The sequence below is a fragment of the Pongo abelii genome, chromosome 12 (genome assembly GCF_028885655.2).
Source record: "Pongo abelii isolate AG06213 chromosome 12, NHGRI_mPonAbe1-v2.0_pri, whole genome shotgun sequence".
NCBI lineage: Eukaryota > Metazoa > Chordata > Mammalia > Primates > Hominidae > Pongo > Pongo abelii.
This window is the reverse complement of record NC_071997.2, coordinates 68,590,270-68,609,068: the sequence shown is the minus strand read 5'-3', so window position 1 is coordinate 68,609,068 and position 18,799 is coordinate 68,590,270. Positions and strand designations below refer to the sequence as shown.

At 40.3% G+C, this 18,799-nt stretch overlaps 2 protein-coding genes across 10 annotated transcripts in view; one reads left to right on the top strand and one right to left on the bottom strand.

Annotated features, from left to right (window-relative positions):
• The window catches only part of WDPCP (WD repeat containing planar cell polarity effector), a 720,444-nt gene that overhangs the window by 669,659 nt on the left and 31,986 nt on the right, over positions 1-18,799 (bottom strand). The window lies entirely within an intron of this gene.
• LOC100453032 (large ribosomal subunit protein uL24-like) lies at positions 4,711-5,895 on the top strand. The gene has a single exon (XM_054547465.2). It carries the CDS (start codon positions 5,483-5,485, stop codon positions 5,831-5,833), a length of 351 nt encoding a protein of 116 aa, XP_054403440.1. The 5' UTR covers positions 4,711-5,482; the 3' UTR covers positions 5,834-5,895.

The following is an 18,799-nucleotide window of genomic DNA, read 5'->3' as shown; positions in this document are numbered from 1 at the left end:
TGGGATCACCCAGAGCCTGATGGGAGAGATGGGGTAGGCAGTCCTCACTCAAGGTGCTGGGGGAAATTATAGTGCATCATGATACCTAAAGAGTATAACAATCGATAAATTCACACAGTTGATGCTATGGATTCTGATACTCAGAGTGGGGTGCCCCAAATGGGAGAAAATATGAAACCAAGAAGAAACCAAACCAATAACAGAGTCAGTACCAGACACAGGGAAGCAAGGCAGAAACTCCGTTAACTAAACTGAAGCACAAGCAGGTGCACAAGTGGATCCTGGAGGATGAGACAGAGACTTGTAATCAGAACTTGAGCAGGTAGCCAGAGTTGGCCTGGCAACATGGGCGACTTGATGCTGAATCCCATAGTATTGGACTACAGCCCCTTAAACCTCTTCTGTTCAAGTTGTATATTAGACAGTAGGATAAGTTCAGCTCATGGTTAGGACCATGAAGCCTTTGCTGAGGGAAGAAGGGAACTGCAGAAACTTGGAGCCAAGCAAGAACTAACTGATGATGAAATAAAGGAAAGTCCTATTTCTGTACAGGACTTTTGAAATAAAACATCAAAAGAGAACATATAAATAAAACCTAATGACATAAGGAAAATAACTTGAATCTTCTATGCTACTTCTAAGAAAGAGAAGACCTCTTAGTAAGAGGAAATATTTTTAGTGGGAGAAGGAAATAATCAGATTTTTAAAACACACATTCTTTAGTTTTCCTTTACATATAATAAGGCAAGAAAGTAACTGTCAATATAGAATGTAATTAAGGACTCTTTTTAAAAAATTCAGGAAGGATTAAGTTAGGATAAAGAAAGCTGCTTTCTCTTTCTAATACTGATTTAGCAACTGTTTGACATGAATTCCTCACCTAGGAAGCTGCTCAGCACATTTTTTCACTTGACTCACTGCCTGACTCACCAGGGAGATAGGCTGTTTCCAATTCTGGACATCACTGGGGTCTATCATTTAGCCCCACGTATAATTGCTCAATTCCTGGGTCTAGGGTAGGGAATACTTTACAGGATTCAATATATTGTAAGTGGAATTTAGAATTTGCCTTGTTGGCATAGACTTGGTATCTGACAAGCTCAGGATGACCACATATTAGTCCCTAACGCTGCCATGTCGGCTAAGTTTCTATGACTGTGCTCCAACCTCAGTTCCTTACTTAGTATTCCAATTCTTTATGGGATGGAGACTTATACCAAGACCTAGTCTTCCTAGCTGGGCATCTGATGCATTGTTAGCTCTGGATCTTATCTCCTAAAAGACTGAATCCTGCTTTTTATACCCATAGCCTCCACCTAGCATTCTTCTTGGAAGGTAAATGATAACCCTAAAGCCATGGAAATGGTGCTTGCTTACCTTAGAGCACTGCTTACTGCTTGAATATTTGTCTAGAATAACACTGAGATTAGCACCATTACACCCTTGGACACTGAATGGAGCTGACTGAATATTGATCCTGAAGGCCATCAGACCAGAGTCTCCAGTCTCTTTCTTCAGCTAGTGTATCAGGGAGGATCTCCATAATGTGTTGCATGGAGGATAAAAGCAAAGATTTGGAACCTAACAGATGTAGGGTTGATCCTAGCTCTGTCACTTAATTTTAGATAAATTACTGAATGTTTCTAGACCTATTATCTCATCTGCAAAAATGAGGATAGTGATTCCTATTCACATAACAACTATGAAATTAAATGAGATAAATACTATAAAGCATTTACTATGGTGCCTGCATGTAAAAGCTGCTTAACAAATCATTGCTATTTAGTTATTAGCAAATGTAAGGGAAAAAACTATATTAATTCATCCAACAAATGTTTAGTTGCCTATTTGCTGCCAATTATTGTATTGAGCTCTGGAGGTACAAAGGCAATGACATGAAAAAGAATCAGTAAATAGACATCTTCAAAACAGTGTGCTGTGAATAGTGCAATGACATGTATATTAGCCCATTTACACACTGTTATAAAGAAGTGCCCAAGACTGGGTAATATATAAAGAAAAGAAATTTAATTGAGTCACAGTTCCACATGGCTGGGGAGGCCTCAGAAAACTTACAATCATGGCAGAAAAGAAAGCAGTCATGTCTTACATGGCAGTAGGCGAGAGAGGGCATGTGAAGGAGGAACTGTCAAACACGTATAAAACCATTAGATCTCATGAGAACTCACTCACTATCATGAGAACAGCATGGGGGAAACTGTCCCCATGATCCAATCACCTCCCACCAGGTCCCTCCCTCGACAAATGGGATTATGGAGATTACAATTTGGGATGAGATTTGGGTGGGGACACAGCCAAACCATATCAACATGTCAGCCCTGAGTGATACAGCTATACATATGAGGGGCATCTAAACCAGGAGAGACAATCCTGGAAGAGTACCCTAAAGAAAAGAGCTGATTAGGAGAAAAGAGGGATAAAAGGTGCTCCTGGCAGAGCATGAAAGAGCTTGACGCATTTGAGAAATTGCAAGTAGTCTATCAACATGGCTGGAATACAGACAGAGGGCAGGGAGGTGAGTCAGAGCAGGAAGTGGAAATTAAGTAGGGATTTCTCATCATGGCCCTTGTGGCTGGGCAAAGGAATGTAGGATCAGACCTGAGGGCTGTGAGTAGCAGGTGATGGGTTTTAAGCAGAGGAACAAAATGATCAGATTTGTGTTTTAGAAAAAAAAAAATCACTCCGAAGCCCTCATGAATAACATCATAGATTCAAATAACACCAGGAAAAAAAAAAAGGCAGAACTACCATGGTAGAAGCCTATAAGTGTTTGACAATTCTTCCTTCCTGTGCTACTCAAGAGGTATGCTCTCCTCTTCTTAATTTTGAAATGTAAATGTCATCACAGAATAATTTCAAAGACAATAGGATAATGAAAATAAAACATTTTTAGTATAAAAAGTCTTTCAGTTTGAGCATCTTGATTTTTTTTTTAGAGACAAGGTCGTATTATACTGTCCAGACCAGAGTACAGTGGTCTGTACTCTGTACAAATTTGCAGGCACATTTGTAGCACACTATTGCCACAAACTCCTGGCCTCAAGTGATCCTCTTGCCTCAGCCTCCTGAGTAGCTGGGACCACAGGCTGAGCTTCTTGATTCTTTTTAAGAACAAAACTATACATTTTCCAAAATGATTGAAATGAGTCTGGGCATGGTGGCTCACACCTGTAATCACAACCCTTTGGGAAGCTGAGGTGGGAGGGCTGCTTGAGGTCAGGAGTTCAAGACCAGTGTGAGCAAAATAGCAAGATCCCATCTCTATTAAAAACAATTTTTTAATTAGCCAGGTGTGGTGACCCATACCTGTAATCCCAGCACTCTGGGAGGCCCAGGTGGGAAGACTGCTTGAGCCCAGGAGTTCAAGATTATAGTGAGCTATGATTGTGCCATTGTACCTAAGCCCGGGTGACAGAGCAAGACTCTGTCTCAAAAAAAAAAAAGGAAAAATAATAAAATAATAAAATGAAATATCAGGATCCCTACATGTGCTCCCAAATGTATGATCTTAATAGCTGTACATGCATCCCCGATAGTCACAGGTCTGACTGAAAATGACTATGAATGGAAATTAATGTGAAATGTTTATTCTTTCAGGGACCAGGGTAAACCTATGTCTACACTGAACTCTCTATAAATATTATTGACAATTTATATTAAGAAATTTAAGTTAAGAAATCTCAATTTTGTAAAATAGTACTTGCATTGTGTGTGTGTGTGTGTGTGTGTGTGTGTGTGTGTGTATCATATTGCCATTTTTAGAATGCTGGCAGGAAATTTAATTTTTAAGAAGTGATTATAAAAGAACTTAAGGAAACTGAATTATAATTAAAGACAACTATTGAATCATATATACAGATAAAATATTAGGTGAAAGATGTTAAATATTGGTTGTTGAAACCTCTATTTTTCATGTGGTCAACCCGGCCATGTCATGCAAAAAAAGGCATATTCCAGCCAAAGCCCTGCTCTGAATTGCTCTCTTTCATGTATGTACTTTGCCATTTCTCCTTTATTCCTTAAGGTTGGCTTCTACTTGTGTAGTAGACACTGAGGTCATCTCTTCAACATCTATTCCACCCCTCCCACATTGTACAGTAGCCATATGTTTTAAGGAATTGACCCCAGCAATGGAGACAGCCTCAGATAAGTCTGATTCAATCAAGAAAATCCTCTTTGCCTGTAACTGGTCTAGGAACCCATGCTTAAACCAAGTAGCACATGGCATGCCCTTAGAAAAAGGCTGACTGACCTAGGAACAGATATGTAACAGTATCTAGGCCAATGAGCACATGGCATTCCCTTAGAAAAAGGCTGACTGACCTAGGAACAGATATGTAACAGTATCTAGGCCAATGAGCTGACTGACCTAGGAACAGATATGTAACAGTATCTAGGCCAATGAGCCATGTAAAAAAGACTGCTAAGGAAAAAGTTTCCTTACTCTTAAAAAGGGACGACATTTTTCCCCTGCTGGCATGAACAAAGCACGTAGCTGTATTTGTTACTATCATCCTATGACCACTAGGAAGCCACCTTAGGATAAGCCTGATATTATCTTGGGTTCTTGATGACCTTGTTGAACTGCATTTCAGCCAAGCCCGAGGCCTATTCTACCTCTAGACTTCCAACTGTGTGCACCACTACATTTCCTTACTGTTTAAGCCACCACTTTGAGTTGGGTTTTCTGTTACTTGCAGCTGAAAGCATTCTAAGTGATGCAATTTCCTACCACTTTTGACTACCATCTTTTCTTCCAATCAGGTGCACCATTTGGCTTTCTTAGCTCTAATCACCAGCACTCTTCTATCTAGTCATTTGTAGTAAACACTGTTTGTTGTCTACCCAATATTTATTCATAGCTTCTCCCACTAGACATTATCATGTAGGACAGGTTATATGAACCTTGTGTAGCCAAGAGAGAAGCTCGCCTGAGGACAAAGTCAATATGCTGAAACTGACAACACAGAAAACTGGAAAAAGCTCTGAGTCATTTAACTGCTGGAATACTCTACTTCCAGCCTTCTTATTATCTGATTAACAGAAATTCTCATTGTTTAAGACAATTTGAGTTAGGGCATTCTGTTGTTTGTATTTGAAAATAACCTAAATGATAAAGAATTTGCTACAAGAATGTGGAATTCTGCAAATAACAGCCCCAAAATTGTGGAGTTGGATGAGTGGAACAACAATGAGGATCCCACGTTTTCACACTGAGAGGATGGTCACTCTTGTTCTGTGGTTAATAACATTTCATTGAACTATCACTTTATACCTGAGCACAGCCTTCTGAGACTCTAGTATTAGGGAAAATAGTAAGAATAAGAATGTTCTCTTCCTTTTTGCGGCCATCACCGAAGCGGGAGCGGCCAAAATGAAGTTTAATCCCTTTGTGAATTCCGACCGGAGCAAGAATCACAAAAGGCATTTCAATGCACCTTCCCACATTTGAAGGAAGATTATGTCTTCTCCTCTTTCCAAAGAGCTGAGACAGAAATACAACGTGCGATCCATGCCCATCCGAAAGGATGATGAAGTTCAGGTTGTACGTGGACACTATAAAGGTCAGCAAATTGGCAAAGTAGTCCAGGTTTACAGGAAGAAATATGTTATCTACATTGAACGGGTGCAGCGGGAAAAGGCTAATGGCACAACTGTCCACGTAGGCATTCACCCCAGCAAGGTGGTTATCACTAGGCTAAAACTGGACAAAGACCGCAAAAAGATCCTTGAACGGAAAGCCAAATCCCACCAAGTAGGAAAGGAAAAGGGCAAATACAAGGAAGAAACAATTGAGAAGATGCAGGAATAAAGTAATCTTATATACAAGCTTTGATTAAAACTTGAAACAAAGAAAAAAAAAAAAAAAAAGAATGTTCAGCCAGGTGCAGTGGTGCACATCTATAATCCCAGCTACTCAAGAGGGTGAGGCAGGAGGATCACATAAGCCAAGGAGTTTGAGACCAACCTGGGCAACATAGTGAGACCCTGTCTCAAAAAAAAAAAGAAAGAAAGAAAGAGAGAGACAGAGAAAGGAAGAAAAAGAAAGAAAGAAAGAAAGAGAAAGAGAGAGAGGAAGAAAAAGAAAGAAAGAAGGAAAGAAAAAGAAAGAAAGAAAGAAAGACAGACACTGGTGTGTACTGGCCATTTCTTACGGCTTTCACTAAAAACCCATAATAAAGAAAGAAAGAAGGTCAAGAATCCTTGGCCTTCCAAAGTGCTGGAATTACAGGCATGAGCCACTGTGCCTGGCTGGGCATTTTTAAAGATAGTATGTGTGGCAGGATAGTATGTGTCGCATGAAACTTTACTAACCATGTATGATACTATTGGCTCTCTACTACACATCCATCCCCCATTATTCCTTATTGAAAGAATCTTACTTTTGTTCAGGTATCCACTCCCTTCTATGTGTCCATGTGCATCAGGAGAGATTGGTCTCTCCAAAGAGGTAAATCCTGACTGGTCTAGACCAATCATGATTCTCCCATTCCCCTTGCAAGTAATTGTTTTAGACATGGTTGTGCTGAGCAATGAGACATAAGAAGTCTGCTAGAAGATTTCTGGTAAAGGTTTCTCTACTTTTTAAAAAAGATACAAGAGAGTTATAGCTTCTCTCTGTGTGCTGTAATTTATCATGTCAGGTTGTGATACATGGACCTGCTGCAGCTATCTGGTGACCATGAGGAGAGCCTTATACTAAGTACAAAGCTGACATGCTAAGAAGAGGAAAACAATGGAAAGAAACAGTGTTCCTCAGACATTTAATCAAGCAGTCTTGGAGCAGGAGGAGGTAGAGCAAGATGGTCAAATAGACGCCTCCACCAATTGTCCTCTCTGTAGGAACAACAGATTGAACGACTATCCACTTAAAAAGGCATCTTCATAAGAACCAAAAATCAGGTGAGCAATCACAGTACCTGGCTTTAACTTCGTATCATTGAAAGGGGCACTGAAGATTGTCAGACAGTCTTGAATTGCTGGTACTACCCTCTCCCCCATCCCCTGGCAGTGGCTGTGTGGCACAGAGAGATAATCTGTGTGCTTGGGAGAAGGAGGCCACAGTGACTGTGAAACATTGCATTGGAACTCAGTGCTGCCCTGTCATGGTGGAAAGCAACATGGGGCAGAAGTCAGCCAGCCCACAGAGGGAGCAGCCCCAGCCAGAGGAAAGCAGCCCTAGCCAGAGGAGAATTAACCAACTGAGTTCTTACCACCACAGGATAAAGTGCTCTGGGATCCTAAATAAACTTGAAAGGCAGTCTAGGCCGCAAGGACTCCAATTCCTAGGCAAGTCCTGGTGTTGTGCTGGGCTTGGAGCCAGTGGACTTGAGGGGCACAAGATCCAGTAAGACACCAACTGGGGTGGCCAAGGAAGCGTTTGCACTGCCCCTCTCCCAACCCCAGGAAGCGCAGCTTGCAGCTCCAGGAAAGATTATTTCCTTCTGCTTGAGAAAGGGAAAGGGAAGATTAAAGAGGACTTTGTCCTGCCACTTGGATACCAGCTCAGCCACAGAAGGAAAGGGCACTAGGCAGAGTCCTGAGGCTCCCTTCCAGGCCCTAGCTCCTGGACATGACTGGGCCAGAAGGGAACATGCTGCCTTGAAGGGAAGAAACCAGACTTGCCAGGATTCATTAGCTGTTAACTAAACAGACCCTGGACTCTGAATAACCAGCAGCAGTACCTAGGTAGTACTTGCCATGGGCCTTGGGTGAGACTCAGAGCTGTGCTGGCTTCAGGTGTAACCCAGAATATTCCCAGCTGCAGTTCCTACGAGGAGGACTCTTTCTGCTTGAGAAAGGGAGGGAAGAGTAAAGAGGACATTGTCTTGCAGCTTATGTATCAGCTCAGCCACTGTAGGACAGAGCACCAAGTGGCTCTTGGGGTTCCTGATTCTAGACCGTGGCCCCTGGACGGCATTTCTGGACATACCCCAGGCCAGAGGGGAGCACACTACGCTGAAGGAAGAGTCCCAGGCCTCGCAGCATTCACCACAAACTGACTGAAGATTTTTAATCCATTCAGGTACTCTCTGTCTTTCGATTGGAGAGTTTAGTCTATTTACGTTCAGTGTTTTGAGACTTGGTCTCAAAAAAATAAAGAAAAAGAAAAAAAAGAAAAGAAAATACATATTCAGAGGAGACTAAAGAAAAAAGAATAAAGCACACCTACAAAATCTAGAAAATAGGCTCAAAAGAACAAATCTAAGAGTTACTGGCCTTAAAAAAGAAATACAGAGAGAGATAGGAATAGAAGGTTTACTCAAAGGAAGAATAACAGAGACTAACCCATACCTAGAGAAGAGCTATTGGGCCTTGACTGAACATTGATGATAGCCAGGGAATATGTGCCACGGGCTTGTAGCAGTGGTGGTCATGAGGAGAGACTCCTCTGGTTGTGGAATGGGAGGGAAGAATGGGAAGGGCTTTGTTTTGTGGCTTGGGTGCCAGCCAGCTCAGCTGTAGTAGAATAGAGCACTAGGTAGATTCCTAAGGTTTCCAACTCTAGGTCCTAGTACCCAGATGTCATCTCTGGACCTGCCTGGGACTGAGGGGAAATTGCCACCCTGAAAAGAAGAACATGAGCCTGGCTGGCTGGCTTCACCATCCGCTGATTGTAGCACCCCATAGCCCTGAGTGAACATAGGTGGTAGCCAGGCAGTGATTACTGCAGGCTTTGGGTGAGACCCAGTGCTGTGTTGGCTTCAGATATGGTGGTGACCACAGGGGTATTTATGTCATCCCTCTCCCAGCTCCTGGCAGCTCAGGAGAGAGAGAGAGAGAAAGAGACTCTGTTTTGAATAAAGCAAGGGAAGAGAACAAGAGTCTCTGCCTGGTAATCCAGATAATTATTCCAGATCTTATCCAAGATGACCAAGGTAGTACCTCTACAAGTCTGCAAGAATCACAGCATTATGGGACTTGGGGTACCCCCTAAAGCAGATACAGCTTAGATTACAACACCCAAATCCTTTCAAATATCTGGAAAGCCTTCCCAAGAAGGATGGGTACAAACAAGCCCAGACTGAAAAAACTACAATGAACACCTAATTTGTCAATACCCAGATACTGACGAATATCCACAAGCATCAAGACCATCCAGGAAAGCATGATCTCACCAAATGAACTAAATAAGGCACCAGGGACCAATCCTGGAGAAACAGAGATATGTAACCTTTAGACAAAGAATTCAAAATAGCTGTTTTGAGGAAACTCAAAGAAATTCGAGATAACACAGAGAAGGAATTCAGAATCCTATCAGATAAGTTTAACAAAGAGATTGAAATAATTAAGAAGAATCAAGCAGAAATTCTGGAGTTGAAAAATGCAACTGACATACTGAAGAATGCATCAGATTCTATTAATAGCAGAATTGATCAAGCAGAAGAAAGAATTAGTGAGCTTCAAGACAGGATATTTGAAAATACATATTCAGGGCTGGGCACAGTGGCTCACGCCTGTAATCCCAGCACTTTGGGAGGCTGAGGCAGGCAGATCACCTGAGGTCAGGAGTTCAAGACCATCCTGGCCAACATGGTGAAACCCTGTCTCTACTAAAAATACAAAAATTAGTCAGGTGTGGTGGTGCACGCCTGTAGTACCAGCTACTCAGGAGGCTGAGGGAGGAGAACTGCTTGAACCCAGGAGGCAGAGGTTGCAGTGAGCTGAGATTGCGCCACTGCATCCAGCCTGGGCAACAGAGTGAGACTTGGTCTCAAAAAAATAAAGAAAAAGAAAAAAAAAAAGAAAAGAGAATACATATTCAGAGGAGACTAAAGAAAAAAGAATAAAGCACACCTACAAAATCTAGAAAATAGGCTCAAAAGAACAAATCTAAGCGTTACTGGACTTAAAGAAGAAATACAGAGAGAGATAGGAATAGAAGGTTTACTCAAAGGAAGAATAACGGAGACTAACCCATACCTAGAGGAAGATATCAATACCAAGTACAAGAGGTTATAGAACACCAAGCACTTCTTTCTTTTAACCCAAAGAAGACTAGCTCAAGGCATTTAATACTCAAACTCCCAAAGGTCAGGGGCAAAGGAAGGATCCTAAAAGCATCAAGAGAAAAGAAACAAATAACATACAATGGAGCTCCAATATGTCTGGCAGAAGACTTTTCAGTGGAAACCTTACAGGCCAGGAGAGAGTGGCATGACATATTTAAAGTGCTGAAGGAAAAAAAAACTTTTACCCTAGAATAATATACCTGGTGAAAATATCCTTCAAACATGAAGAAGAAACAAAGACTTTCCCAGAACAACAAAAGCTGAGGGATTTCATCAACACAAGGGCTGTCCTACAAGAAATGTTAAACTTCAATTAGAAAGAAAACAATGTTAATGAGTAATAAAAAATCATCTGAAGATACAAAACTCACTGGTAATTAAGTACACAGAAAAACGCAGACTATTATAACACTGTAACTGTGGCGTGTAAACTACTCAAGTAGAAAGACTAAACAATGAACCAATCAAAAATTAACTACAACAACTTTTCAAGACATAGTACGATAAAATATAAATAGAAACAACAAAATGTTAAAAAGCAGGGGGAAGAAGTTAAGGCATAGTCTTCATTAGTTTTCTTTTTGCTTGTTTGTTGGTTTGCTTATGCAAACAGTGTTGTTATCAGCTTAAAATAATGAATTATAAGATAGTATTTTCAGGCCTCATGGTAACCTCAAGCCAAAACACACATAATGCATACACAAAAAATAAAAAACAAGAAACTAAATCATATTATGAGAGAAAAACACCTTTACTAATAGGAAGACAGGGAGAAAAGAAAAAAAGTAAGAGAAGACCACAAAACAACCAAAAAATAAATAAAAAATGGCAGGAGTAAGTCTTTACTTATTAATAATAACACTGAACGTAAATAGACTAAACTCTCCAATCAAAAGACAGAGAGTGGCTGAATGGATTAAAAATCAAGACCCAGTGATCTGTTGCCTATAAGAAACACGCTTCACCTAAAATGACACACATAGGCTGAAAATAAAGGAATGGAACAATATATTCCATGCCAATTAAAACAAACAAACAAACAGATCGGGAGTAGCTATACTTATATCAAACAAAATAGATTTCAAGAATTACTTATTTTGAATTTTGGTAGGTTATCAGTGTTCCTACATGTAAGATTTATTCATGATCTGAAATACTTTAAAAGTGAGCAAATGTGTTTTTCTTATCTTTGCTTAATGACCATACCCACTAAGAATGTTTCACACTTTAGAGTCTGCCAATACAACTAATAGTTTTCTGTTCCTGGAATTTTCCCTATTATGTATATCAACTACATTTCTGAAAAGCTATGTTGTTCAAAGTGAACAGTAAAGTCCAAGAAACCTAGCCTATGAGGAAATTAGCAAGGATCACCAATATCTTGTTAGTTGTTGAATTCAGGGGGAAAGATTGAATATAAAGGAGAGTGAACCATAGAAGATAATTGGTATTCTAGAAACAGGCTTTTAGATTTGGAAGTGACCTCAACTATTATCAACTTATAAATGAGATAACTGAAGCTTACTGAGATTCAGTGATTTGCCCAAGATCTCAGAGTTAGTGGCAGTTTTTGGAATATACCAAAGTAGCCTTGACTTCAGTCTTTCCTTAACACTAGCCCTGATGGAGACAACCACTCCATAGTAGCCTCAATGGTTTGTACCAACATCAGAGTCTTTTCTCAACGGATATAATTCTAGGGTGATGTAGTCAAGACATCTGCAAACATTATTGTAAAGGCTTGGATAGTAAATATTTTAGGCCTCATGGGCCACAAAAAGTCTTTGTCTCATATTCTTCTTTTTTAAATTCATAACCCTTCGCAAATATAAAAACCATTTTTAGCTTGAGTTCCTGTTAAGAAATAGGCTGAAGGCCAGATTTATCCCCTAGGCTAGTAGTTTTTCAATACCTGTTATATGTCAGAGAGTGTTGGTCAGTAAAGTTTTCATTAGCCCAGCAAAATGCAAAAAATAAGGGCAATGTAATGAACTAAATTCGTTCAGTATAAAGGACTATCCTCTGTTCTGAAATCATGCCCTTCCTCCATTGTGGGGGATGGAGAAGCATAAAATGTTCTCTTTTGTATGCAATAGTGATGACACAGACAGTAAGATTTTGCTTGTTCTGTTTTTTATGTTCTTCCTTGGTTAAAAAAAGTATTGGTCTATATACCTAATTGGAAATTACATATATATTATTATTCCCTGAAATCTCAACATCTAAGAGTCTTTGTGAATATTCACTGATCCCAAATAAGGCATCTTAGGCTTTTAGAATGTAGCCAAATGGGATTCACAACTGAATGGCAACATACAACTTAATTCTAAAAAAAAAACCCAATGGAAGTCTGGCAATTATTTCAGAACCACTGAGAAACTTTTGAGTTCCTTTTATTGTGTGATAAAATGTTACTTTGTGTAGTGAGTAAGGGAGCTCAGTACAGCTGCATTTCTGGTTCTTGCACAGTGGAAATAGCCTTTCTTCAGACCTGTCTCTCCTATTATGGTGTCACATAAGAAAAGTGATTGTAAATTATTTAAAGACAGAGACCATATTTTTTCCATGTTTCTATATTCCCACAGCATCAAGCATAGTAAGGAGAGTTGTATTTTTTTCTAATTAAATAAATAAACAAAATAAAACAATCAAAAGTTCAGAAGTATGTTGGAAAGATTACTGCCCATAGCAGATATGAATCTGGGGAATATAACTCCAGGGTTAAATATGTGGGTCTCCTAGGCAGAGTAATAATTTGGCATTTTTTAAAGCAATATCTAAAAAATAAATGCTCAACATTTATTTATAGGTAACACTAAGTGCTTCATGGAAAAGAGTGCACCTATTACCACATAGCAAGTTACCCTAAAATTCAGCAATTTAAAATAATAAACAGGCCAGGCATCATGGCTCATGCCTGTAATCCAAGCACTTTGGGAGTGCTGAGGTGGGAGGACTGCTTGAGCCCAAAAGTTCAAGGCCAGCCTGGGCAACAGAGAGAAACCCCATCTCTACAAAAAACTTAAAAATTAGCCAGGCATGGTGGTGTGTGCCTATAGTCCCAGCTACTCCTGAGGTTGAGGTGGGAGGATCACTTGAGTCCGGCAGGTCAAGCATGCGGAGAGCCGGGATTACACCATTATACTCAGCCTGGACTATAGAGTGTGGCCATGTTTCAAAATAAATAAATACATAAAAATAAAACAACAAACATTTATTCTTTAGCAATTTCTGTAGGTCAAGAATTGATGAGCATCTTAGCTGGGTGGTTGGTTCCAGCTCAGGATCTCTCATAACTTTGCAGTCAATCTGTCAGCTGGGGCAGGAATCATATGAAGGCTTGCCTCAGGTTAAAAAATCCATTTCCAAGATGGCTCACTCAAAGAAATCAGTTCCTCACCCATGTGAGCCCCTCCATAGTTCTCCTTTAATGTCTCATGATGTGTCTGGAGTGGGTTTCTGCCAGTGGGTTCGTGGCCTCGCTGACTTCAAGAATGAAGCCGTGGACCTTCATGGTGAGTGTTAGAGTTCTTAAAGATGGTACAGACACAAAAAGTGAGGAGCCACAAGATTTATTATGAAGAGCAAAAGAACAAAGCTCCCACAACACGGAAGGCGGCCCCAGTGGGCTCCTGCTGTTGGCTGGGGTGGCCAGCTTTTATTCCCTTATTTGTCCCCTCCCATGTTCCATTTCTGTCCTATCAGAATGCCCTTTTTTAATCCTCCCTGCGATTGGCTACTTTTAGAATCCTGCTGATTGGTGCATTTTACAGAACACTGATTGGTGCGTTTTACAGAGTGCTGATTGGTGCATTTTATAAAACTCTGGTAAGACAGGAAAGTTCCTGATTGGTGCGTTTTACAATCCTCTTGTAAGACAGGAAAGTTCCCCAAGTTCCCACTCTACCCAGGAAGTCCAGCTGGCCTCACCTCTCAATGACATGGTAGCTAGCTTCCCACAAAGCAAGCGATCCAAGAGGAGCAAGGAGGAAGTCACATTGTCTTTTAGGACTTAGTCTTAGAAGTCACACATTGTCACTTATGCCATATTCTATCTGTAAGTAGCAAGTCATGCAGTCCATAAAGTCAAGCAAGGGAAAGCAAGTCCATAAAGTCAAGAAGAAGGTTAGTAAGCACCACCTCTTCAAGAAAGGTTATCAAAGAATTTGGGGACACATTTTAACCACAACAAATAGCAAAGAACATGCACATTGCATCTCCTCTATTTTTTCTGAATGATTTAGCTTTAACCTCAAACTTGCATATTCTAACATCATCATTAAAGGTAGGCTGGGTATGGTGGCTCACGCCTGTAGTCTCAGCACTTTGGAAGGCCAGCGTGGGCAGATCACTTGCATCCAGGAGTTTGAGACCAGCCTGGGCAACATTATGATACCCTGTCTCTTAAAAAAAAAAAAAAAAAAAAAAAGATTTATTATTCTCAGCATGCCCTATGGGAAGGAGGTCCCACTCACCAGTCTCAAGTAGTTTACCAAAATATTTCTTTTAACCCATAGATACCAAATACCATTTACACTATTTTCTCCATATAACAATATTTCCAGTGATATTTCAGTCTCATGATAAGGTTTACAGATGCCACAAGGTATAGTACTGTCCTAAAGAACTACCTTGCTGGATTTTTTCTAGCTGTGACTGAAAGTAAAAAAATTGTGAAGAATTTTGGACTGAATTTCTTAAAGGAACATTTCCTACAGATGATGATTTTTTTAATTGCATAGAATTCACAACATCTCACCTAAGAATTTTGCTGCATTGTACCTAGTCTGGCAAATGTATTAGGAAATTGTCTATATTATTGTTAGTCTATATAGTATAGCTTTAAAAAAAAGACACATGGAGTTGTATTATGTTTCTTCCACCTAAAAGAGAAACAGCAAGAGTTCTGAAGAATTCCAATTCTTAGATTTCTTTAGGACATTTTAAACCAATTATCGCAAGTAGGCTTGGGACATTACTCTACACATATAGCTTGGGGCATCACTCAAACTCTACCCAACTGAAACACTGCACCTGTTCAAGGAGTGAACCCTTTTTACATTGTAATAACACAAAAAGTTCAAGGTTTTCATTTTGTAGTGAGATCCTTTATAGCATTTCTAGAGACCCTGACATTTCACAGGCCCAAACCTTGAAAGCTATATATGGAGTAACACAGACACCTCAAATGGGTGATCAGAGGAACACATGCCTGCCCACCAGCATTTGTTTCCAATCCATAGGTATTTATCATGAATAATAATTAAGCTGTTATGAAACTGACTCATGAGATTTCAGACATTTTCACTTTGACATTCATACTCTGGCAGAGATACCAACCCTAAAGAGAGACAATGCTGTTAAGTATGACCTGTGTATTTTAAACATACAAGGAAAAATCGATTTTAATACTGAAAAAAAATTTGGTTATTGGATTTATTTCTTGCAATAAATATATGGAATACCCGCTAAAACTGGTATGGTATTTCTTTTTGGCAGAATTTGTATAATGTAAACCAGAAAAGTACCATCTTATCATATTATATGGTTAAATAATATGGAACTAGCATATTCCAAATGTAGAAAATTTTGGCTCTCTACCTAAGTAACTTTGAGTAGTGAGTTACATAATTGGCCAGCATTACCATCTGCTGTAACCCTTACCTCTTTATTTTTCTGGCTTTTTGGGGTACTTTTTAATGGTTGTTAATATAGAAATTATATAAAAATATAGAAAGCTATTAAATATCACATTTATTTATTGTTTCATTATTTTTACAAAACAGACACAAAAATATGTTATTTCCTATTAACTTACCTATTTATTATTACTAAGGAGGCTACAACTAGGGCTGGCTCTCCTCAATTTCACTCACCATGTATGAAATTCAGTGTTCTACTACATGTAAGGCATTTTCAGATATGTTTTGAGAATTTAAGTTACGGAACATGAATACACATAATTTCAGTGTTTAGTTTTAGATATGTACTTAACATTACTGACAATTAAATGCTATGCTTTTATATTTAGTTTCACATTGTTCTTTCAATTATCTATTTCCATATTTCTGCTATTACCAGAAAACTACATGTGATAGACTGAGAAAAATTGGCATTGAATTGAAATAGTTGCCTCTAGGGGGGACTTTTCATTTAAAACTAGGTTTATCCTAGATGATACTTCACTTGGTAATGTGCTTGTGACTATGAAATTTTATCAGGCTGAATTATTCCCTTCGTATCTAGAGCAGGGGTGGCACCACACTTTACCCAGTACATTAAGGGGAAGTGTTTTTCTCAGTTACTATCCTAGGCTTTTTGAAGCATAGAAATGTCCTGCAGAACAAGCCAGATACTCCTTTTTTTTTTTTTTTTTAAGACGGAGTCTCGCTCTGTCGCCAAGGCTGGAGTGCAGTGGCGCCATCTCGGCTTCACTGCAAGCTCCGCCTGCCGGGTTCACGCCATTTTCCTGCCTCAGCCTCCCAAGTAGCTGGGACTACAGGCACCTGCCACTACGCCTGGCTAATTTTTTTTTGTACTTTTTAGTAGAGATGGGGTTTCACCGTGTTAGCCAGGATGGTCTGGATCTCCTGACCTCGTGATCCGCCCGCCTCGGCCTCCCAAAGTGCTGGGATTACAGGTGTAAGCCACCTCGCCCGACCCAAGCCAGACACTTACCCTAACTCTATGTGTCCTTCTCCTTGCTGCAAGGTGGCCAGATCCCACCTTTGCAAGATAATGTTGGTGAACGACTAGAATAACTTAGAAGGACTCAAGATCTCTCTTCCTACAACTCCCTCTCCCTCAGGCCTATCTCCTGATGGTCTAGATTTGTCATATAAAGAGTCCATGTTGGGCTGGGCGCGGTGGCTCACGCCTGTAATCCCAGCACTTTGGGAGGCCGAGGTGAGCAGATCACGAGGTTAAGAGGTCGAGACCAGCCTGGCCAAGACGGTGAAACCCCGTCTCTACTAAAAATATAAAAATTAGCCTGGCTTAGTGGCGGGCGCCTGTAATCCCAGCTACTCGGGATGCTGAGGCAGGAGAATCGCTTGAAACCGGAAGGCAGAGGTTGCAGTGAGCCAAGATGGCGCCACTGTACTCCAGCCTGGGTGAAAGAGCAGAACTCCATTTCAAAAAAAAAAAAAAAGAAAAGAAAAAAGAAAAGAAAAGAAAGAGTCCATGCCAGGGTGTCTCTGGCTGAAGACAGGAGCAAAACAAAAGCTACCCATTTCATGTCAAATTTTTGAAGTTTTATTCTCCCTTACAGAAAGAAAAGCGTCAGGGACAATTTACAATTTAAATCAAGAAGTAGATGTACTTTTGATAAGCATATTGCTTTCTACTGGGTTTTGAACCCATATGCTCAGTGAGTGTACCCACCCACTTAATCTCATTTAAGATCATGGAATTTCAGAACTGGAAGGAATCTAGGAAATTAGAGGTCAAAATGTCACTTTTATTATTGATAAAACTGTTTGTGGAATGAGGGTTAGGGCTGAGGGCTAAATGAGCTAGCTAATGTTTCCTAACATACTCTGCCCTATCCCACTCATACTCTGTCCCCAAATCAGACCCCAGAACAGAAATTGAAACTGACTCAGTTTGGTTCAGAACTGAACGTTTATGTGCATATGATTTTTTTGATAGATTCACTCCACCCAATTATGATCTGTAGATTAATGGCTGTCAGCCACCAACCAGGTGGAATAAGAGGTCAGAGTGCTACTACTCTGGGGAAGTCCCTCCACATGAAAACAGAAGAGTAGGGAAAAGCACATCACCTCCCAACATTAGGAGGGGCAATGCCATAGGAATTCTGATGAATAAAATCCTCCATTTCATTTCAAAATAATTTGAGAGCAGTATAACAGGAATGCACCACAAATTATTAATACAGAACTTAGTATGATTTTGATGTTTGTCCTCTCCAAATCTCATGTCCCCTCCAAATCCCTGGCTGGGTGCAGTGGCTCACACCTGTAATCCCAGCATTTTGAAAGGCTGAGGCAAGCAAATTGCTTGAGTCCAGGTGTTTGAGACCAGCTGGGAAAAATGGCAAAACCCCATCTCTACAAAAATTACAAAAAATAGCCAGGCGTGGTGGTGAGCACCTATAGTCAGTCCCAGGGCAGCCTGAGGTGAGAGAATCACTTGCACCCAGGAGGCGTAGGTTGCAGTGATTCAGGATTGCGCCACTGCACTCCAGCCTGGGTGAAAGAGTGACAGCCTGTCCCAAAAAAAGAGAAAAAGAAAAGGAAAAGAAATGTAATCTATCGGGGAACCTGCCCCGATATTCACGTAGGTTCTTTTCTATTTTTCCTAAGCGTCGGCCAGCTTGAGAAATAAAGGGACAGAGTACAAAAGACAGAAATTTTAAAGCTGGGCATCTGGGGGAGACATCACATGTCGGTAGGTTCCGTGATGCCCCACGAGCCACAAAAACCAGCAAGTTTTTATTAGGGAGTTTCAGAAGAGGAGGGAGTGTGCGAATAGGTGTGGGTCACAGACATCAAGTAGTTTACAAGGTAATAGAATATCACAAGGCAAGTGGAGGCAGGGCGAGACCACAGGACCACAGGACTGAGGCGAAATTAAAATTGCTAATGAAGTTTCGGGCACCATTGTCATTGATAACATCTTATCAGGAGACAGGGTTTTGAGATCAACTGGTCTGACCAAAATTTATTAGGTGGGAATTTCCTCTTCCTAATAAGCCTGGGAGTGCTATGGGAGACTGGAGTCTATCTCACCTCTGCAGTCTC